This window comes from Silene latifolia, chromosome 9 (genome assembly GCF_048544455.1).
Source record: "Silene latifolia isolate original U9 population chromosome 9, ASM4854445v1, whole genome shotgun sequence".
NCBI lineage: Eukaryota > Viridiplantae > Streptophyta > Magnoliopsida > Caryophyllales > Caryophyllaceae > Silene > Silene latifolia.
Genome location: NC_133534.1, coordinates 97,811,506 through 97,830,519, shown reverse-complemented (window position 1 = coordinate 97,830,519; position 19,014 = coordinate 97,811,506). Strand labels below are relative to the sequence as shown.

General features: G+C 35.2%; 1 protein-coding gene and 1 long non-coding RNA gene across 2 annotated transcripts; one reads left to right on the top strand and one right to left on the bottom strand.

Annotated features, from left to right (window-relative positions):
- Positions 1-2,659: 2,659 nt before the first annotated feature.
- Positions 2,660-14,039, bottom strand: LOC141599976 (putative acyl-activating enzyme 16, chloroplastic). Its single transcript, XM_074420120.1, has 18 exons — positions 13,758-14,039; positions 12,661-12,852; positions 12,383-12,497; positions 12,172-12,259; positions 11,861-12,072; positions 9,793-9,911; positions 9,180-9,329; positions 8,999-9,066; positions 7,300-7,405; positions 6,401-6,559; positions 5,334-5,387; positions 5,143-5,223; positions 4,888-5,025; positions 4,381-4,540; positions 4,207-4,286; positions 3,590-3,735; positions 3,160-3,217; positions 2,660-3,067 (listed from the first exon to the last, which is right to left on the bottom strand). The coding sequence occupies exons 1-18, from the start codon at positions 13,950-13,952 to the stop codon at positions 2,975-2,977; spliced, it is 2,214 nt and encodes a 737-aa protein (XP_074276221.1). The 5' UTR covers positions 13,953-14,039; the 3' UTR covers positions 2,660-2,974.
- Positions 14,040-15,925: 1,886 nt separating this feature from the next.
- On the top strand, positions 15,926-18,645 carry LOC141599975 (uncharacterized). The gene is made up of 3 exons (XR_012524076.1): positions 15,926-16,211; positions 16,617-16,682; positions 18,323-18,645. It is a non-coding gene; the product is annotated as an uncharacterized LOC141599975 (long non-coding RNA).
- The last annotated feature ends 369 nt before the right edge of the window (positions 18,646-19,014 follow it).

Sequence of the window (19,014 nt, the reverse complement as noted above, 5' to 3'; positions counted from 1 at the left end):
TGTATGTGACAACATACTAAAATTTCATGGGCATAAACAAAGTCTAACTATTTTTAACCAAAATACCTCTATTTAATTAATTTTTATCATGTAAAAATCATAAATCATGCAATATAAAACTATTTTATACGAAATTTTACATACAATGTGTAAAATATGCATGTGAGGTCGTGTAAAAATTTCAAGCTCAGAATCATAGTCTAACTTATTTTAGCATTTTAAAAGTCATTTTACTAAATAAAATGTAATAAAAATACTAAAAATAAATTAAAGAGCAATATTTATACCATAAATCATCAAAATGACCTAAAATCAATTTAGGACCAGAATGTTATTCATGCAAAAAAAAATTTGTGGTGATTATCCTCATAAAATACAAATTTCTAATTTTATATGTTAACATTTTAACTCGGAAAAACAATAACCGATTATGCATGCAATAACCTTAGCTCTGATACCAATTGTAAGATTCATTAACCTCTTATTAGACACTTCTAATAACTTTATAATTTTAGTTTAGTCATAAACTAATAAGATCTTATCCATGCATAACAATAAAAATGCAAAGTAAGAAGAAAACCAATCTACTTACAATGAGGGCCGAATGGTTTATACTAATCGGTCTCCTACAAAATTAGTCTTCTTAAGAAAAACCAAGTGCCCCAACAAAACCCTTAGATTCAATAGTAGAATCTACTCCTCAAGGATTTGTACCAAGGTAATCACCCTTAATTCATAAGCTAATTTATATACTAGAAATTAGAATATGAGTCCTTAAAATATAACTAATATTATTGTATACTACTTCTAGTAATGGTGGAATAATATTAGAGATTTGTGAGATTTTCTTTCTAATTGTTCTTGACAATTTTAGAGAGATTATGTGAAATTATCAATATATTTTTGGGTAAGAATGAATAATAATGAAAAAGAAGAGAAAACTCACCTTTTTCATGTGGGTGGCAGGGTGGTATGGGGTAGGTTGCCCAATACATTTTCAAGTTTGTTCTTCTCAAGATTTAGGCATGCAAGCCTATGATAAGTAGGGCATAATTGTGTCTTCCATTTATATGGCACACCCATATAAAATGGGTCCATTTTAAGTTTGTCAAATGTCAATTTGTGTAGTGTGACATATTGGACATGTTACTAGACATGTTTAATAATGCATTTTTTTAACTTATTAAAAATCATTATATAAACAAAATAAATCACATAGAAAAATTAACTAGTAATTCACAATTACAAGTGCTTAAAATGGGTCATAGAATTAGAAATCACAACAACTTGTATTTATAATAAACCATTCATTCTTATTTTAATTGTTTCATAAACAATAAATAGACCTAAGTAATAAAACAATTTAAATTACTTAGACCGAATCTTATTTAATCGAATTACAAAAAAATACGTAATCTCACTCAGAAAACCATTTGTTTAATTTTAAGGAATTAATTAACTTGTATCAGCACAATTAATTAATTAATCAATTAAGAATGTTCCTCTAGAGGTATGACCTTAAGGGATCAACTGATCACCACCGTCATACGACAGTAATGTTAAACTCTAGTCAGCCAATCATTACCGATTAATGTGGATCAGTTTACAATAAAATATTACTTTCCCTCAGTATTCTTAATATGAGATTTAAACATGTAATCGCATTATTGTCGAGGACACATACTCCAACACAGGCAGGACCGATTCATCAGTGGTGCACTTCGTGGGACTATCTCATCCAGCATCGCTCCTCTTCTTCTTCAACAAAAGACATCCCGTGAAATCTGGACTACACTTGCATCTACCTATGCCAACAACTCTCGCGGCCATCTTCTTCAAGTCAAAGACCGTCTTAAATCAATTTTCAAAATCATTCAATCTATTACGAAATATATGCAAGCTATTAAATCATGTGTTGATGAATTGGCTCATATAGGCAAGCCCGTGGATCAGGAAGACATCATAGCCTCGGTGATTAATGGTTCTTGACAATGAAGCCTATCGATCGATTATTGAAGTCGTCAAAGCTCGAGACAACATCATCTCGTTTGAAGCTCTATGTGAAAAGCTTATCCAGCATGAGTTAACTATCCAACACACCACTCCTTCCAACTCGACCTTATACGCCACTGCCCTAGTTGCTACTATAAGCCTACCTCTCGGCCCTCCACCAAACCGTCCTCCTCTCCTGGCCTGTTGTCCACACCCACCTCTGACCAACCTGCCACCAACTACAAGGGCAAGTGCTAGTGGTGTCATACCCCTGGTCACTTTCTTCTTGTTTGCCAAGTCTTTGAGCAATTATATCCCTACATTCAAGTGCCACCAAGACCGTCTTTACAACCCAAACGAACTAGTGTCAAACCCCAAGCTAGTACCGCTGCCACCATCTTGTCTCCTACCCTCAAACCATGGCTGCTTGATAGCGGCGCTACCAATCATATTACTCAAGACCTTGACACCCTTGCTCTCCATAGTCCTTTAGGAACCGATAATCTAATTATAGGTGATGACCCTTCTCTCCCAATTCATCATATTGGTTCCTTTTCTTTCTTAAACTCCTCTAAAATTATTCTTATTAATGTCTTACATGTTCCCTCAATTTCTCGAAATATCTTGTCAATTTCTCAACTTTGCTCTGATACCATATAAGAAGATAGAAGAGATAATTTTGTGTATATTCTTATTAATCATAAGATGGGTATTTATACAAGAGATGCCCTAGCTAAATTACAACTAGATATGGAATAGGAAAGTACAATTAAGCATATATTTAACTGAATAAATCTAAGCACACGGCTGGCACGGCTGCAGCGGAGCACTTGATGTAGAAGGAGGAGACTGAGATACAATTGGAGTAGGAGTATTCTCAATAAAATATACCTAGGTCTTCTCAGCTCCTAAAAAGAGAGAATTTTTTGATCTGTATTTCCCCTGTCATCTGTATCTCTGTATGTACTTCTATGCAGTAGGCTCAGTTGTACAAACTGGCTATTTGGTCTCTGTATCTAGCAGTTACTTGGTCTCTCCGAATCTTCAGAGTTGGCGTCATCAGACCGTTTTCAATCTGCAGCAAGACAATGACATTTGTAATAACGTTTGTATAATTGTATGTCTATATCATCCATGCTTCTAAATTAGAGTGTTGATATAACGTACCGTGAACGGTTCATCCACAATCAGAATTGGGCCGACCCGATATGAACAACCTGAAGTCCTGCAATATGGGGCCACGGGATCAAATGCGATATAAACGAACGTGTGAATATTATTGGTTCGAACGCTCGGGTAATGGCTACGTAAAGGGCCCGGATGCTAATAGTCCTTACCTTGCGCATGAAATGAAAACACAAAGACACTGTTTTAGATGACCCATGATGGAAATTTCCTCTAAATATTCGTCAATCGACTGGCGACTGTGTTCTCATAATATAAGTAAAAATGAGTGGCAAATGCCATATTCCTTAAAACAGCGTGCACATTCCACGACAAGACAGACGCCAAAGGCGATAAGGCATGTCATTAGACGGAGGTGATCAAAAAAACTTCGAAAACAAAGATAATATAGACATTAATTATAGAGCTATACCAAGTCTTCAACTCCGCTCGTAAAAGGTTTGTCAATGATTCCCTGCTTAGATCACCAGACTCTGCATCGTCAACAGATAATCTTTTTGCTTCCTTTAGAGCCTCTTTTTTATTTGGAACAATAATGGCTCCGATGCGCCGTTCATCCTGATACACCAAAAGATGCCGCATAACTTTACAGATATTCTCAGGAAAGCCAGACCCTAATATGGCTCCAGAATGAAGAGTGAGGCCTGGGTAACTGGGTTCCCCTCCATCCCGTAAAAAATTGTGAGGGTTTCTCTAATCACCCCCTCTTGCCATATATACTCCCTGAGTCCTTAGTCCCTCCGATTGTTTGATCTCTTAACAGTTTTTAGTTTCTGCTGTTTGTTTGGATTCTTACCTTGTCCGTTTTAGGTAACTTTTGATATGAGAGATTGAAAAAGAGCGCTCTTAGAAAGCAACAATGACGGTTGGGAAAGAAAGTGGTACGTAAGGGAAGATATTTCAATATTTTAAAACTAAAAAAGGCGAGGATGCTCCACCATTAATATTCGCTTCCTTATTTTCTCCCCAAACCCAAATTACTAATAATCAAATTACTGAAGTAAAGAAAATACTTCCCTCACGACTCACCTGGCCAAAGACTACAATTTGGTGAACTAGACTACTTCTCATGGCCGCTTCTTCGATTTCTGAAGGCTCGACATTTTCACCTGACAGGCATAAATGGAAGTCAGAAACAGGCAGAACTCAAAAAAATACAAGCAAGTGTTGAGTTAAACACATGAAGTCATAGAAATAGATCACCTGTTGAGAGAACTATAGTATCTTTCAGCCTTCCTTCAATAACAAGAACACCTCCACAAAGTCGACTTCTCCCTGTTGAATGATAAGGTGCTATCCAACCTAAGTCCCCAGTGTTTAGCCAACCGTCACAATCTAGAACTTGCCTTGTAGCAGATGGATTCTGATACAGCAGAAATGCTTTATATTATAAGTGTGTGTTTCTACACAATTTCAGTTGCTTAAAGCCTTAAAACTACAAAACTTTCAGAGAAGTCAGGACCAGAAAGACATTGAGCTGCGTTAGTACACCATTAAACGTTGAATCTTTATTCACCCAAGATATGAATCTTGACAAAGGGAATAGGACAGGGCAATAAAATGCCGTATTGAGGTGGGAAACCAAATCTGTATTCTAAAATTAAATTATATCCAATAGAAAGATAAGGGCCGCCTTATAATAGCCTTTCATCACATGGACAAATTTGTATTGTCAAATGAAATTATATCAAATGGAAAGAAAAAGGGTACCTTATAATAGCCTTTCATCACATGGGGACCCCTAATTTTAACAATGCCTTTGGAACCAGGAGGCAGAACTTGATTAGTATCAGCCTCTACAACTTTTATTTCTGTATGCGGAAGTGGGTGACCAACCGTTCCCAAAACCTTCAGAACACGTTCAAGAGAATACATCAGATGCACAAGAATCCGTTACTTATTAGAGAGAAAAGATAAATAAGAGAGATGCTGTAGGAAATACAATGTTTTCAAGTGGACACTGACATTGCAATCTGGTCGTCTAGAAGCAGTGACAGGAGACGATTCAGTCAACCCATATCCGTTTTGTAGTAAAATACCAAAAGCCTGAAATGTATTGACAAAGTATAGTAGCATTAAATTAAAAAAAAAAAAAAAAAAAAAAAAAAAAAAAAAAGATAACTTAGATAGATGGTAAATAAAAGAGCGTCATTGACCTCGAAAAACTTGTCTATATGAAGAGGCAGATTACCACCTCCACTTATGCCAGCCTGCACAGTTCAGAAAACCAGATTAATTTTTCCCACAGAACTCCTTTTTGAAATCATAACTGGAAACAAAACCCAAACCTGATAGAGTAGTTACTAACAGTGAGATTCTCAAGTTCAAGGTGCTTAAATACGGGAAACTAGTTGAGCACCGTACATTGAGCTATAAAACCTTAAAAGCTATCTTTATACACATGAAACAACAGTAACATGAGGATGCAAACGAATAATCGTCGTCTAATGAGGAGGAGGACAAGAAGTTGATACGTCTTTGTTAAGTAAACACTGAACAGCAGGAAATTTTATTCCCAGCATTCTGAAATGGTTGTTCCATTTCCAATCGAGATAAATAGTCACAATTCTTTGGCTTTAGAATATCAAGTACAAAAAGCAAAATGACCCACTATACTCTGTGGTTCTCTTTTTGTGAAGTAGCAGCTGGTAGATGAAATTTGCGATGATTTTCATTGGGTCACCAAGAAACAGGCTCATTGTGTTCACATGACATCACAGGTGTAAGGGTGTGTACACCTAATCCACATTATCTTGCCATAGGCGGGGGATTTTCAAGGAAATAGGGTAATTTTGTTATTGTTTTGAGATGCCAAAGCAAATTTTCAAACTTTATCAGATATCAGACTAAGAGAACTTTAGATATTGAACTAGAGTAATTTTGTTATTGTTTTGAGATGCCAAAGCAAATTTTCAAACTTTATCAGATATCAGACTAAGAGAGCTTTAGGTATCAGATTTTGAATATATCATGGTTGAATGGATAACAACAACAACAACAACAACAACAACAACAACAACAACAACAAACAATAATTGCATTATCTGCCTCAAGGGCTCCCGCAAATGGTAACGATTGGAGCTACGCAGCCGTACCCATGTGTTCACCGGAAAAGAGGCTATTTCTAAATGGCCCATACTGAAAATTGCATCGAGAATAACATCAAAGGACAACAAATTAAAATAATTGCAAAAGATAATCAATCCTAGGGAGAAATGACAACCTTTGAAATCCCAATAGCAGATCGGATTTTGCTATACACAAGCTTTCTAGCTAATGCATGAATTGGCCACAAAACTGCTGCAGCTATGCGTGCCCAAAACCACTCCACAGCTGCAATGAGGTAAGGCTGTTGTTGTAGCTTCTTCGTGAGGCATTTCCCCTAAAATGACACCATTTAACAAAGCAAGCAACTGTCCTTAAAGAATATGCATTCAATTCTTCCAGTTCAACTGTTATTACCGAGCGTAAGTGATACAAAATAAAAGATTAGATTTAGTTAATTAGTTGTTTGGGATTAAGTTAGAATTAATTATTTTATTAGAATGTCGATTAAGTTTAGCGTTGTTAATTGTTTTCTAGCTGAGGTAGGAGTCTCGTTGGTTAAGGAGACTAATTATTTAAGGAGAGTTGTACGTTTATTTTCTAGTCAGATTTTGATGAAATAAAAAGAAAGGTTACAGCTTTACAAACTGGTTGTTTGTTTCATAATTTCCGAGTTAGATTGAATAGGTCTTCATCCAATTCACTAAACCATACGAAATAGGTCTTTCGTAGGGTTATATCCATTTGTTTTCATTGTTTCATTGTTGTCCGTTTGTGTCGTTTCTCACGTGACTCTTTAAGTTCGTTAAAGTTCGTTACTAGTTTCCGCTTTTGTATCAGTAAGTTTATGAGAGATATATGAAAAATTAGCCACATTACTACGTCTTGACCAAAAAGCCGAAAAAGAAACCTAAAGAAGGAACTGCTCACTGCTCAAATTAATTCACCTAAAGACATATTTGTGAATAGATAAAGCCGGGCTGATAAAAGACGAGAAACAAATGAGGCAAAATCCAATCCCATCCCAATGCACGAGAAACAAATGAGGCAGCAAAAGCAGCATCGAACATGTCAAACCTCGTAAATTCTCTTGAGCTCCATGTATATTAAACTAATCTTGATTAATGACAGTGCTAATATCTTTCGAAGAGCCGAGCTACTTAATATCTGTGAGTGAATGGCCCTGCCAAAATTAAAATATAAATGAAAACCAAACATACATACAAGAGTAGATGCAATGACACACAAAAACAGTGGTAGCAAATCTAAATTGTACAAGTGAACAGGACAAGATTAACAAAGTTGCAGGGCTGCATTCTATGAGAACAAGAACAAAGCCTTGATCCCTCAATAATATTGAGGTTACAAAAATGCACCGTGATTAGCAATAGTTACAGCAGAAGATCCAACTCATAAAAGTACTGCACTCTAATGCCCAAATAAAATTCAAAAAGGTTAGATGCCACTACTAGCACCATAAAGTAAAAATAAAATATAAACAGGACAGCACACAGACAACTTTAATCAGAACAGACAAGATATACTAGGCCACAACGAGTGATGCATTGAAATCATTTCTATTCAAGCATGTGGAGAGATACAACAAAGAGGGGAATGCAATAATTCACGCGATTTGCTTGATTTCCAAATTTACGGACAAAAATTATAAACTAAGTTGTATTTCTCTGATATTCAGAAAAGAACTCCAAAATAAAGCAGTGCATACATGATTTAAAACAAAGATTCCATATGTATGACTGTATGAGGAAACTTGTTCTCCGCCATAAAAGGCAACATTGCATAAACATCACTGCAAAGTGGAGAACAAGGTGATCATCAAAGGCAATCTTCTGAATAACACAGATAATAAAGTCTGGTTCCTGCGAGATTAATTTATGAGGGCATAAGAGACGTCTATCTGATAGACCTCACTTTGTGTTTGTTACTACTTTCTTCTGACATTAATTTATTGCTACTTTTACAGGTCTCATACAAATCTAAATGTCAACTGTGGGTTTTGTGGAGTTTGTAATGATGATGATGATATCTGACATTTACAGCAGCTTCAATATTAGTTTGCCAAGGATGATCTTGATATCAATAAAGAACGTACTAATACAATCACAGAATATATGAAAACAAAAGAGATGTCTCTAACCAGAATCAAGAGTATATAGCAACATACTAATTGGATTCATTCTTAGCTTAGGTAACGTCCCTTTTTGTAATTCGTTTGGACCTAATACCACAAAGTCGTTGAGTCTTCTCGGCTCTCAACAAAGACATTATCTTGGTGCCTCATGAGCTCCAGGAAATTATTGGAGTAAGGGGGGTTTTGAATTAGAAATCCAAAATTATAAGAATACATTCAACCAAAATTGAAAATTGCATCCAACGAATACTGCTTCAAAATTAAAAGAAGGGCAACTAAGTCACTAAATCATTTACTTCGTTCCTCACCCAAAAAAAAAAAAAAAAAAAAAAAAAAAAAACAATCTTTGGCTCTTTCAGAAACGGACACGTATATTCTCGTCTCTGCCATCCCCCTTCCCTCCTCCTGTGAAAGAAGTAAAGAAGCGGCCACTGAAATTCACACAAACACTTAGAGAAAGAAAAAGAAGGGAGTCAAGGGACACTAAATGAACCAAGGAAAGCCTATAATGGAAACATGCAAGGACAAAACCAAGAACACAAGATAACCAAGACAGCTTTTGATGAATAATGGCAAAGAAGTCGAATAGAGATCAGGGCCCATGACTGATTAATAATGACTAACCTGTATAGAACTTCATATACTGATGGAACAGAAATAAAATAATCAGGTTGATATCTCCTCAAATCATCCTGTAGTCAGAAGCAGAAAAGGCTGAGGAGCTTGCAAAAAGAGGTATACTGGAAAAAAACATTAAATATCTCCCTTCACTTCTGGGAGAACTGACAAATTTTCATCTAGCTACCTTTAGGTTCTTTACGGTTGTGTAGGCTTGCTTTATCCCATGTGTGTGAACAAAATACTCACATGCCCGTTCATAAGCATGCCAAGGAGGCAGCACACTCAGACTTTTATCACCAGCTTTAACAGGAACAATCTTCCACAAAACATTGATCTACAAAGAAGAATGGAGGATGATAAGAAACATATGAGATGCTATTTTTTGGTAATTCGGTTACAAAGGGTGTAAAAGTCAGTGAGGCAATTGAGCATGGTATAAAATATCGGCTCTGACACCAAGTTGGACCGAGTTATCATGGTCAGAAGTTTACCAGAACAGTATTTTGAGGCTGTGTCGGCGCCATTTATACCACTATGACCCATGACTTATTTGAAGATCAAGTCTCAAACTGAGATGTGAAATCAGGTTTAAGTGGAAGAGGTGAAGAAAAGCATAGTTGGGGGGGGCTGCAAAATTAAAGTACTCATATGAACCCATGCTTCATGATTTAAAACCTAGACCATTTACTTATAATTAAAAGCACAAAAAACCATATATATTGGCCAACGAATTAATTTAGGAATGCCAAAGGTTTAACATAGATGTACTGCAGGAAAGTATAGGCAAAAACCATCACCTGATGAAGAAGATTTTGATGTGTAATCATTACGCCTTTTGGGTTATCAGTAGTCCCACTAGTATACATCAGTGTAGCGACATCATTGGAGCTTATAGGCTCATAAGTGTATTGTTCTCCTAAAATTATCATGTAAATAAGAAGTTAAGAATTTAAAACCTCGAGAAAATGAATTGAAGCAAGTGTTTTGAAATTAATTTTTACTAGGCACTAGAGATTATGGGTAGTTTCCATATTTCCAATGGAGCCAAAGATTCATTACACTTTGGTTCTGGATTATGATGGAATAAAGCAAAATGGCTCACTAAAGTGGCTGCGCTTCTTTCTCTTGTGAAGTAGTGGTCCTATGCAGTTCTCGACGCAATTTTCATCTTGGGTCATTCGGAAACAGCCTATTTGTGTTGCTAACACAAGGGTAAGGCTGCGTACATCCGACCCCCTCTTACCCCGCATTTTGCGGGAGCCATTGAGGCACTGGGGTAATGTTGTTGTTGTTGTTGTACTAGAGATTATGGGTGTATCATTAAGATGATAATTCTTGCAAAGTTTAATTTCATTCACAATGTAATCTTAATGCAACTGCAAAAACAGCAAGAAAATTATCTTCTTTCACTAACTATCGTATCCTGAACAGACATCAAAAAAACTAAAAAACTGCATGATAGTAAGGGGGCGTTTGGTTCGCATTAGGGAAAGGGAAACCAGTGAAAAGGATTGGGATTACCCTTAACCTTCCTACTTGCAGTGGGGCGACGACGGATATGCTGTCGTGGTGGTGGTCGTTTAGTGGGGTTTAGTGATGGTGGTGGGTGCGCAAGTGAGGTAATTGAGTTTGGAGGGGAAATGGAATCGCATTCTCTTGGGGGTGAGGGATAAGGAGTTAGAGGAGTTCAGGGGCAGGGGAGGGGTAAAGGGAATGATTGATTTTTGTCAAACAAACACAAACCAAGGGAAATATTAAATTTGATTCACTTTCCCTTTCCGTTAGACCCCCAACCAAACAGCCCCTAAAAGAAGCAAATTCTTCTTTATTCACTCACTATTCTATCTCGGACATAATACATATAGATCAGATCAGACATAGACCAACAACAACATCAGTGCCTTAATCCCAAAATGATTTGGGGTCCACTGACATGAATCATCCTTTAGAACCGTCCATGGGTGAACACGCACCTCAGAATGCGAAAATATAAAAAAAGAAAAAGTGAAAAACGAAAGGGGAGTGAAACATAATACAAAAGAAGGCAAACTTAGGGTTTTAAAACCGATGTCCGGATTTCTTTTATAAAAACTTAGAATTTAAATCGAGAATAAAGATTAAAACGATTTTGAAAACCGAAGTAAAACTTAAGGGTCCGGAAAACCTTAAAAGTGAACCAAGTATTAATATATAGGAAAGCTGTTGGTAAAAAGGTGTAATAAAACCGAAAAAAATAAATACATTTTTAAAAATTAAATAAAACATTAAATACTTCAAATAACATCAAATACTAAAAACCCACATATATCATTTCCCTCCATTGTGCCCTCTCTGTCACCATTCCCTCATCAAGCCCGAGAAATCTCATGTCGTGCTCTATTACTCTCAGCCATGTGTATTTTGGTCTCCCTCTACCCCTAACAACCTTTTCTGTTCCCCGGGTCTCCAGTGACTAGTGCGTCCATAGGTCTCCTTCTCACATGGTCAAATCATCTTAGTCGATTTTCCATCATCTTGTCCTCTATTGGCGCCACATTCACCTTTTCCCTAATCACCTCATTCCTTAAACGATCTTTCCTTGTATGGCCACACATATAGATCAGACATAATACATGATTAAAATCTAGTTAAGTCCTGGTGAACATAAATTCTGATTAAAATGCACCACCTTCAAACATTACCAATGATTTTTTTTACCATTTAATAAAATCTGATTCTGCACTTATGAAACAGGCAACTTTTAATATTCTTAAACTAGGGAGCCCATATATCGTTCAAGCATGCATACAAAATACAAAAATCCACCTTTTATATTTCCAGTATGCCAAAGCTAAACTATATATCAGTGATAAAATCCTGTCTTACTTGCATCATGAGAACCTACAAGCAGTTTCTGACTTTCTCTTCCAATCCCTATGATCTCGCTAAAGTTGAGAACGTGTAATTTATCAGAAACTCCTCTATCTAAAACTGATTTCTCTCTCCAAAGCAAAATAATGAATTTCATTGTTGTCTGGGCAATAAACAAGTCCGCCATTCCATTAAACATTTCAGGGCCATCCACGATGAGTGCGACACTGCAGAGACATTTATCGCTCATCAATAAGACAACATATGTCCGACAATTTTGAATACCCTTGCCTGTTTTTGTTCCTCAACATTGTTAACTCACTAACCTCTCAGAATGCTTGTATATTTGCAACAGTTCTTCCTTGGATGACTTTGAACCTCTTACAACATTGATAGCACCCATTGCCATAGCACCTGTAAGAATAAACCATCTGTATAACACGATTCTTATAGCATATAATCAACATCACTGCTGGCTACTGCATGTATATATGCTTCTAAGATATCACAAAGAGTATGGGAAGGAAGACAACATGCCTTGGTCCGCAATTAACCAGCGACATGAATTATCGGCAAAAAGTGCAATCTTTTCATCTGGTTTTAGTCCTACAACTCTAAGACCTTCAGAGAAATACAATATCTCTTGCTCAAGCTGCATATAAACAAATGAAAAGAAATCAATAAACACCAATATCAAGCCCAGTTAGCAACACAAAAGACAACTGCAAAATGTTTGTAACGAAGGCTGTTTATTTTGCATTCTGTATTTTGGCACAAACATTAAAAAAAAAATAGAAGGGGGAGGGGGGCTTAACTTGCTTATAAGTAAACTCCGATGGAGGTTCATGATAGCGATCAACCAAAGCTATCCGATCACCATATTTCTCAGCAGCAGTTCTCCATATGTCAGGAACTGCTATCCATTTGATAGAGTCCGAGGGTACGTTGTTAGATAGAATGACATGTTCTAATAAAGGCGAGTATTTCCTCTTTTGTAGATCCTCTGCCTGTTAATAGAAAATTGTCGGAAACTATTAATTGCAGAGAATAGTTGGAATCCAGAACAGTCGTGATATTTAATACCGAGCATTAAAAGAAGCAAGGTGCTGAGTTGTACATTCTCTAGTTAAGAGTTATAAAATCAGTAAAACCATGAGAAGACAATCAGCAACCAGAATACAGTCAAGCAGAAAATGACGAGGCTTGCAGTTGATGATTATCAAACGCGGCCAAACCCATCATTTGTAGACTTTTCCTATCATAAATCTTGTTAAGAAAGGAACTACTTGTTAGTTTGGGATAGATAAGGTATGATTGGAATTAGCATAAATCTTCTAAAACCCTGACTGTCTATAACGTCAGGTTTGAGAAAACCCGATTTTGCGACTTCCAATCATCAACTTAAAATACGGAAGCTCATAACTGGCCACAACATAACTCATTTATTATGTCAAATAAATCATACTCATAAGCCATAACTCCTATCTTCTTCATCAATGTTGATGAGACAACCCGATTTTGCGACTTCCAATCATCAACAAACCAATTCACATCTACAGATTTCAACCAATCAAAACAAAAACCAATGACTTTTAAACCAAAAAATAAAAATCTCTCTGTCTCTTATTGTTTACTTTTGATTAAATACCGTCACATATAATAGAAGAACATATGCATTTGACTGGGTCCTGGGACCGAAGTAGTAATATCCATTTTACAGCCTTCTAATAGACTGAATTTAATAACCAATTCACATAATATATAGAAAGAAGCCACTATGACCCAGTTCACCCAATTTCATTACTTTAGCGTAAAAGCAAGAGCATGTTATCAAACTCGTTAGCATCAAAATCGCCCTTGTGCCTCCTTTTACACCAAAAAAGGGTAATTAGAACTTTGTATGATTGATTACCTGAGTAGGGTTTAACTGAGCAGAGGTAGTAGGCCTAGGCAGAGAAGAGGGGTGTTGATGGTGTTTTGTGGTCAAATTAGTGAAGACCCATTTGAGTTTAGAAGGTGGAAAATGATGGCTAATTCTACGATTATTGTCAAAATAATTGAAAATTAACCCACAAGTTAAGGAAACGCTACAAAAAGTGGTAGACATTTTAGTTGGAATTGCCTTTATGTTAGTGTTCACAGAAGTTGATCTGATAATAAGTTGGGTTTATAAGAATTTTTTAATTAATATGGAGTTCCAAGTTTAAAAGAGTGTGACTCATTTTATATTGTTAATAATAAAAACAATAGGTCTTGGTATAGACGGGTGGGGCGAACAGACGGGTAAAGACCTCTAATAAAATGGGTAGGGGGACAATGTGGGGCATCCCCGTGTGCTTCCCATTTTATGATAAATGGGTATTTTGTGAGAGGAAATGATATCCATCTATACATATAGACGGATAGTGTCCATCTATAATGAGAATTTGTGTAATAAAAAGGAAACAAGTGCTAAAATATGGGAATTCTTGAAAGATTCAAAGATTGGGATGTACACAACACAAACTAACAAAGTTGATTGTGATGTGCTACAGAAACAAATGGCGGAATACTATTGAAATTTCTGACTACTTTTATATTTCCCATGGTACCCTCGAACTTTGGCAGATTACACATGGTACCCCTCATTTTAAGTTTCTACATATGGTACCCTTTTGTTAAACTTTTCTTTCCCAAAATACCCTTAACTGATATTCCGTCATAACGCCGTTACTCTTATTAACTAAATTCTAATTTTATCTACACTTAGTCCCTAAATTCCCAAACTATCCATTATCATCTTCTTTAAAAAATGTGAACCAAAAAAATCAACCTCATACCATCATGACTCAACTTCATATTCTCCCTCCATTGAAGCCTACCAAAAAGCTACCGAGCAAAAGTTACCACAAACCCAATCCATTTAAGCTTTGCATATTCTCCATAATCGCCCGACAAAAAAAACAAAATATAATAAAATAGTAAATCTAATAAACAATCAAGCACCCATCTTTTTCCTTGTTATTTCATCAAATCTCTGGTAATATTTTTCCCACTTACTCAATTATTGAGGCGGCTCCAATTATTGTATTTTTCTGGGTTGTGTTTCATGATTTGTGCAAGTTTTCAGCTTTAAATTTGATGAATGTTCTTGGGTTTATTCATTTATGATGGATTAGGTTAATTGGGTTTATGGATCGTGATTTGCTACAAAATTTGAGCTTTAAATTTGAGTAATTGTTGATTTATGATGAATTAGGTTTAGTTGGGTTTTCTGGGTTTTGGGGGTTTTCTGGATTTGTGTTATAATTGCTGCAATTTTTCAGGTTCAAATTGGATGAATTTGGTTAGGTTTAATCATCAATATTCATCTTTTCTCCATATTTTTCAAGCATACAACAAATTAGACCATTTGACAACCTAATTCACCATATTCCCACTAATGGTGATTGAGTATTCCCGGTAATGGTGGCTGATTGAATAGGGAGAAAGAATGAGAGGTGGTTGCAAATGGTGATGAGTGATGGCGTGTGGTTGCGTCGGGGTAGGGGCAGTGGGGGTCGCGCATGGCGGTGTGGTGGTGGTGGTGTTAGAGGGGATGCGTGAGATAGGCTTGAAGATGTAAAAGCAAGAAGATGAAGATTAGGGATTAAAAGATGTGTTATAGGTAAAAGCAAGATGTTAAGGGTTTAGAAGATGTAAACTAACGGCGTTATGACGTAATGTCAACTAAGGGTATTTTGGGAAAGAAAAAGGTAAACACAGGGGCACCATATGTAGAAACTTAAAATGAGGGGTACCATGTGTAATCGACCAAAGTTTGAGGGTACCATGGGAAATATCCGTTTAAATTTTAATACGGCTCTCACTTGTTCATGCAAGAAAACAAGTACAACTACTGCTGGGTTACGATACTACTAACAATTAGTCTCCCTTGTGACGGACGCTATCCGTCACAAGGTGAAGACGGGGCGAATACATACCATATTACGTTAATATGGTAAAAAGTGACCCATTTTCTGCAACCAGCTAATTAATGATGATTTGACATTACACAATAAAAAATAAATAAAAAAAGGGGCAATTTCCCATGTAATACGGCTGCTAGCTAGAGACTTTTGTGTCCATTGTCAGTAAGTCACTTTATCTTTCTTTTTCCTTCCTCTCTCCAGAAGCCAAAAAAAGGGGCATCATCAACAACCTTCATCATCAACAACCTTCAATTAGGTGATAACATCTCCATTTTCATCATCAATTAATTTCCCCTCTGTAAAAATCTTAAAGCTTCACAAACCTCATCTCCATTATCAAGATGTTCATCTTCAACAACAATGATCTTCATCTCCATCTTCAACAACAATCATGCATCTTCGAAGCTCCATTTAAGGTTGATTATTGTGTTGTTTTTTTTAATTATGCAAAAATTTTAAATATCTATGTTATTTTTTACTCAAAGTTGATAATTTTATTGGGTTTTTGTTTGATTTATGTTTAAAAAGTTTGAATATTTTGTGTTTTGATTTGTAGATCTGGGGTTGTTGATAAAAATATGTGAATTTTATCCAAATCAGTGAGGTTTGGAGTTATAATCTTAGTTCACAATATCATTTGTAAAAAATTCACATTGGTTTAATTATTAATTTTTTTGGTGTATTAATTTTTTGTTTTATTTGTAAAAATTCTTAGTTTCAAGAACGGAGTTTTATTTGTAATTTTTTTTTGCAAATTTTGTTGGTTAATAATAGATTTATTTGTAGTGTATTACTAATGCATTTTTCTTGTCATGTAATAGTGCTTAACGTTGTCATTAGCTACTGTCACAAAAAAGAAGAGCAAGAGACCGATATGCGCGGAAGAGGTATGACTGTAAATTGGAATATATTTTTGCCATAACCTGAGAAAAAATGTAACCACCTTAGTGTTGATAATGTGATCACTTTTGTTGAGAAATGTACCTACATTTGAGTGTATTGCTATTTATATTTATGTTTGTTTGGGTTTAAAATGAATCTTAACAAGTTAACATAAATGACTAAACATGGTGACATATGCGTGTGTTGAAAATGTGACCAACTTAGCTGAAAAATGTACCTATGTTTAAGTATGTTGCTCATTATATAAATGTTTATTAGGGTTTAAAATGAATCCTAACATGATAACATAAATGAGTAAACATGGTGATATAGGTGGTAATGTTGAATATGTGACCACATTTGTTGAGAAATGTACCTACGTTTGAGTGTGTTGCTATTTATATTTATGTTTGTTTGAGTTTAAAATGAATCTTAACACGTTAACATAAATGACTAAACATGGTGACATATGCGTGTGTTGAAAACGTGACCAACTTAGCTGAAAAATGTACCTATGTTTAAGTATGTTGCTAATTATAGAAATGTTTATTAGGGTTTACAACGAATCTTAACAAGATAACATAAATGAGTAAACATGGTGGCATATGTGTTAGTTTTGAATATGTGACCACCTTAGTTGAGAAATGTACATATGTTTGCTTGTGTTGTTATTTATGTGTATGTTCATTTGGGTTTAAAATTAATCTTAACATGTTAATATAAATTACTCAAGATGGTGACAAATGTGTCAGTTTGAAAATGTGATTGCCTTAGTTGATAAATGTATCTATGTTTGAGTGTCTTACTCATTATAGAAATGTTTGTTTGAGTTTAAAATGGATCTTAACATGATAACATAAATGAGTAAACATAATGACATGTGTGTTAGTGTTGAACATGTGACCACCTTAGTGGAAAATATGTACCTAGTGATAACACATGTAACCATTACACTATATGTTTGTTTAGATTTGAATGAATGTTATAGTGACAACATATAAGAATAAACATGGTGACATATGGTTTGTGTTAAAAATGTGACCATCTTAGTCTCGAAATGTAACCCTGTTTTAAATATTGTCGTATTAGTTAGAATGTGTGAATAAATATAATAATGATAACATTTATGAATAAAGATGGTGATATATGAATTGTGTTAAAAATGTTACCACCTTAGTCTCGAAATGTAGCCATGTTTTTAGTTGTTGTCACATTAGTTAGAATGTGAATGAATGTTATAACGACATCTACGAATAAACATGGTGACATATGAAAATGTTACCATCTTTGTCTCGAAATGTAACCATGTTTGAAATATTGTCATGTTAGTTAGAATGTGTGAATGAATATTACAATGACAATATTTATGAATAAACATGGTGACATATGAAAATGTTACCATCTTTGTGTCGAAATGTACCCCTGTATGAAATGTCGTTGTATTAGTAAGAATGTGTGAATGAATGTTATGATGGTAACATCTATGAATAAACATGGCGACAAATGAAAATGGTACCACCCAAGTCTCGAAATATAACCATATTTTAAATGTTACCATATATTAGTCAGAATGTGTTGCCATATATTTTGTTTGAAGAGCATTTTTAATGTAAAGTAATGGGAAAGTTTCATACTCATTTCGCAGAAATTCGTATGCAACCGCAGCACCTAAAAATGGACAAAACAAAGTCTGACGTTAGACAAACCTCGAAGTAGTTGGAGGTGCAAACAACAAAGAAATTGGAGGTCCTCCAAAGGGTGTTGCCAAGAAAAAAATGAAGGGGGCAGAGGCCATTCATGGACTATTATCTGTTTAACAGTCAGTTTGTAATAAAACTTATGTTTAGTACTTGGAGGTTTGTTTGGGGATATGTTATTTTGAAACAGAATTTTAGTACCTCTGGTCAGACATCTAAGACAATGTTTGTTTTGTGACCACCTTAATAATTATAAAATGTCATCGTTATCTATTTAAATGTGCGCATTTTTTCTTAACAATTATAACTATGTCATCATAAACATCTAAAAATGTCTTAATTTTTGTCGAATTTATGACCACTAAAATTATAAAATATTTTAAAGAGTAGTATGTGACCATAAGAGAGTACAATGTTACCATTTAAGCTATAGTAGTATATTACCTTCAGTTTTAAAATACTATAAAATTTGTTCGTTTAATTTCTAATGTTACCATAGGAGAGTACATTGTTAACATTTGAGAATGTATATAAAATTGTAATTAGTTATTAACAGATTTATTTTAAATGGTAACATAACATAATGTTAATATAAGATACTAATATGTGACCACATCAGTAGTAAAATATTACATACTTC